The sequence below is a fragment of the Berghia stephanieae genome, chromosome 1, assembly GCF_034508935.2.
Source record: "Berghia stephanieae isolate SIO BIC M18660-M18661 chromosome 1, UCSD_Bste_1.3, whole genome shotgun sequence".
Lineage (NCBI taxonomy): Eukaryota > Metazoa > Mollusca > Gastropoda > Nudibranchia > Aeolidiidae > Berghia > Berghia stephanieae.
In genome coordinates this window covers 9,325,546-9,330,545 of record NC_088360.1, presented here as the reverse complement: position 1 = coordinate 9,330,545, position 5,000 = coordinate 9,325,546, and the positions used below count along the sequence as shown (strand labels likewise).

Sequence of the window (5,000 nt, the reverse complement as noted above, 5' to 3'; positions counted from 1 at the left end):
CGGTATTACATTTTTTTCGCGAAAGAGACAACGCTGTTAATGACCAGATACTCATTTTACACATGAGTACGATGAGATAATGTGAGTAAAGAGCTTTTTACCAGAATTCAACAATGCGACGCTCAGAGCTGGACTCAAACCCTGGACCCTTCTCGTTCGAAGGCGAGGGTCCTGACACAAGACCAAATAGTCGAGGAAGAGTATACTCTATTAGGATCGTAATGACTCCATGGCTGTGACCAGTTAACTGCCGTACTCTGGAAAAAACTCGTATCTAATAAATTTTTAATAGTTTTTCTAAAGTACAGCAGTTAACTGGTTAACAATTTTGCACTCTTGTATCATAAGACACATTTTGGTTGTTTGATGAGAGATCTCGTAGGAAAGAATACTCATATCAAAATTTTGTAAAAACAAGTCTCTAAATAAATTTGTTCAGAGACCATTAACCTGATAAAACGTAATCTATAGGAATTTTGTTTAAACAGTATAAAACCTATTTAAAAACTTTATATTTCTGTATACTTTAGAATATTGTAATAGAATTTTAGTTTGGTATAAAGTGAGATTTGTAAATAATATATGAGGTGCATTCAAACACAAAGATATACAAATTCATATTTACAAGTAAAACACAGGACACAATTAAGCGCACAAACAGTTGAGTCTTAAAGAAAGTGTCATTGTATTTCATATTATATTATAATGTTTGTAAAAGCGTTCTCATAATAAAATGTCAAACTGACAAATTGTTTTCATACTCTGAACAAATAACACATTTTCAGAATTTGTCGTCCAAGGTTTGAGAGTTTTTGACAAAACGATGGCCATTTTAATCGATTGAAATTTGAAGAATTAGTTTTCTGACCAACATTTTTAGACATGTTCTTTTTGGAAAATACGGCAGTATTGTAGTTTGTAGAATGAATAATATATGGTGTCCTGGACCACTAAGACCAAAATGATTATTAATACTTTGAATGAGGGCTGTCAAAAAGTCATAATATAAATATCCAGGGGTATTTTAATGTTTTATAATCAATGGAACATAAAAGGATACAGAAACACCACCACCACCAACAACAACAACAACAACTACTACTACTACTACTACTACTACTACTACTACTACTACTACTACTACTACTACTACTACTACTACTACTACTAGTACTACTACTACTACTACTACTACTACTACTACTACTACTACTACTACTACTACTACTGCTACTACTACTACTACTACTACTACTACTACTACTACTACTACTACTACTACTACTACTGTTTGTGGTAGAAGAAGTACTACAGTTACTACTACGACCACAATTCCTTCCACTAATACTATTGAAGCTATTACTATTACTATTATTACTTCTACTGTTACAACAACAACAACTACTACTACTTCTGCTGCTGCTACTAATACTACTACTACTACTACTACTACTACTACTACTACTACTACTACTACTACTACTACTACTACTACTACTACTACTACTACTACTACTACTACTACTATTATTATTATTATTATCATTATCATAATAATAATAATAATAATAATAATAATAATAATAATAATAATAATAATAATAATAATAATTATTATTATTATTATTATTATTATTATTGATAATAATAATAATATTATTAATAATAATAATAATTATTATTATCTATATTATTATTGTTATTATATATATATATATATATATATATATATATATATATATATATATATATATATATATATACTGGGTTAGTGTGACATTACTCAAGAGAAAAACAACTGCGACAAATCCATTTGTACGATACGCGACACCTCTACTATGTGAAATGTAGCAAATTGTCTCACAACGAGGTAGACGTGATTGTTGAATGTAAAATTCATCCATTTAAAATTTGTTTTTTAATCTCTAAAAATTTCTGATAGTTCCAAAATTGGATAAAATTTAACTTTAAACAATTCCTATCATTTAAATCACTCCGACAAACTTTCAGTAGATCAAAATGGCGTGTTTTGGTAATGATCTAAATTTTACAGATTGTGGCATATCGTGCAAATGGATAGACATTCAGCCATATCAAATTTATCATGTTAAGTACATCTTTCTAAATAGATTTATTATGCAGAGGTGGGTACGATAAATGGAAATGTCGTCACCTTAAGACATCGTGTCTACTTATAAGACCATCAGACCACTAAATATAATAATAATGATAATAATAATAATAATAATACACATTTATATAGCGCTCATTCTCGTGTAAAACACAAGCTCTGGGCACTTTACAATATAAATATCAATTTTAAGTGAAAAAATAAAAAAATAAAATAATAACAACAATAACAATTCATAGCCAAATCAAGGATTCATATAGAGTCAAGAAAAACAAATGCAGTAAAAATGTGTCTTGAGATTCTTTTTAAAAGTAGGTAAAGAGTTGCACTTCCTCAGACCACGTGGTAGTTCATTCCAAATCTTGGGGCCGAAACAAGCAAACGATCTATCACCAAATTTTGTTCTTGATCTTTTTTCCGAAATTTTCGTTTGGTCATTACATGATCTTAAAGTGTAATTTTCAAATTTACACATGACCACGTGATCTGTGAGATATGCCGGTGCTATACCAGCCAAACACTTATAAACAAGACACGCTGCTTTGTAATATGTGCGCTTTTCAATGGGCAACCAGTGGAGAGAGGCCAACAAAGGGGTTGCATGATCAAATTTTTTTTTGCCAAAAACTAATCTTGCTGCACTGTTTTGCAGTAGTTGCAATTGTTTAATAGAAGCCTGAGGCAAGTTGATAAGCAGCGAGTTACAATAGTCTAGTTTCGAAAAAATGAGGGAAACAACCAATGTTTTGCATGTTCCAATTGCAATATACTGACGGATCGAACTGATTTTCTTCAATTGAAAGTATAAAGATTTACAGAGAGCAGAAATGTGAGCTGACATTTTCATTTCTGAATCAAAATAGACACCCAAATTTTTCACAGTCTTTGAAACTTTGATCTTTTCACCCCCAATCAACACCTCAAGACCATCATTCACCTTCAACTGCCCTCTATTTCCCACAATCATCACTTCTGTTTTTGACTCATTCATTTTCAACTTGTTTGCATCCATCCACTCTTTCACATCCGTCACACATTCTTCCACACGTTTCACAATATTTTCGAGATTTTTAGTTTTATCAGTAGCATAAAGTTGCGTATCATCTGCATAGAGATGATAGCGCAGCCCATGACCAGTGATGACATTAGATAATGGAGAAGTATACAAAACAAAAAGAATACACAGAGTTATTGAATTGTGGCGACGCTTTTAATCGAATGCACTCTCAAACCACGAAAAAGAAATCCCTGTTGTTTTATCAAAAATGAAGATAGTAGAAATGTGCAAGTGGACAATAAATTGAAAATAAAAAACTTTTGCGGCTATTGGACCCGCGACCAGAGGTGTTGCGGCACCGCCGCCTGGCCAGAAGAGGGACACTCTACAATCGACGCCATCCACCACTTAAAAAAAAATAGTGGTTTCTTGAGGTCATGAAGTCAACATATAAACATCACGAACGTTTATTGGCGAGCTAGCAGTTACACTATGAACTCTATTCTTTACACAAAGAGACGATTGAGAATTTGACTAAGCTCCGGTATATTGGGTGAATATTATTTCAGAGAATGAATGGAGCAGCCACTTATGTTGATGATAACAAGAAAAGAATAGAGTAGAAAAATGCCAAAGGACAATAGAAAATACGAACTTTAATGGCAATGGGGAGAGGAACCCACGACCACGGCCACGAGAGGGACGCTCTGCTATCGACTCCATCCAATACTCTATACTCCAAGCGTATAATAGCTTAACTTCTTGCTCGCCAATAAACTTTCGTGGTGTTTGTGTGTTGACCTCATAACCTCAAGATTTTGCGAGAGTTACTACGATCCTATTAATTGACCCGAAACGTTCAGTGTTAAGTGTTTTATTCTTTTTTATTTTGAAGATGTCATATTCATTTTTTTTTACATTATGTTTTTATGTGAAAAGGAAACCCTTTTCATTATTTTGATGGTCTGATGAATGGACACGTGCCAAGGACGACTTACAGTGGCTGGATGGAGAGTCCAGCTGGCGGGTCTAGATTGAGGGGTTCCACTTTGGGAACAGAGACTGGAGGAACTCTCAAAGTTGTGGCAGTTACTGTGACAGGTCGATATCCTGGCGACTCATACATGGTCACTGCGTTCTTGGGAAGCCTGGACAGTGCCATAAAGATTACATTGAATGGTTCAGAGAAAAATATAGGGGAAAATGGTTTAACGTGTGTGTGATGGACTGATTGCGAGAGAGGGGGAGGGGGGGGGGGAAGGTATACTGTTTGTATATTGTTGGAGTAGAGGTTAGGCTGGAGAAATGTGTGACCTGCGCCTCTAAACGGTATAATATCGAGATGAACTGAAGACTGAAAACTTAATTTACAATTTATATCTAAAATTGTGAAGACTGCGGTGTTCAATCGAGGAGAAATATTATTTCTTAAATGTGTTTCAGCTCCTCAAAACGGTATTATGCCTGATCTAGATTCAGAAAAATTATCTATAAAGTCAAAATTAATAAAAAAAAAAAAGTAAGAAGAAAAAAATTAAGCTGTTGAAGTTCAAGAAATAAAACTCAATCGTTTGAATCCAGGAACGGATTTTATTTCAAATTTTACATATTTAGCTCAAATTTCAAATTTAAGCATCGTGTTTACCCCGACATAAAACCGTTTTGAGTCGATGGACCACAACTAACGAAAAATTAAAATGTCATATCTCAAATAATTTCAAATCTTCCTACTTCCACTTTTCGGCATGTGGTTAATTTCAACAAGAATACCAAATTGAAGTTATTGGTCACATAATAACTGGAAAAGAGTGAGGTTGTAATATAAAGAAAAGTAATATGACCATTTATTTATGGACGAAATGAATTCAATAA

The 5,000-nt window shown here is 33.3% G+C and overlaps 1 protein-coding gene across 10 annotated transcripts in view; it reads right to left on the bottom strand.

Annotated features, from left to right (window-relative positions):
* The window catches only part of LOC144967468 (uncharacterized), a 97,062-nt gene that overhangs the window by 33,006 nt on the left and 59,056 nt on the right, over nucleotides 1-5,000 (bottom strand). For 5 of the 10 annotated variants that reach the window (XM_078904773.1, XM_078904762.1, XM_078904754.1 and 2 more), the window contains one exon: nucleotides 4,127-4,276. The exons of the other annotated variants lie outside the window; for them this stretch is intronic. In XM_078904773.1, coding sequence (XP_078760899.1) covers nucleotides 4,127-4,276 — 150 coding nt within the window. The remainder of the gene's footprint in view (nucleotides 1-4,126; nucleotides 4,277-5,000) is intronic. 10 annotated transcript variants of the gene reach the window in all.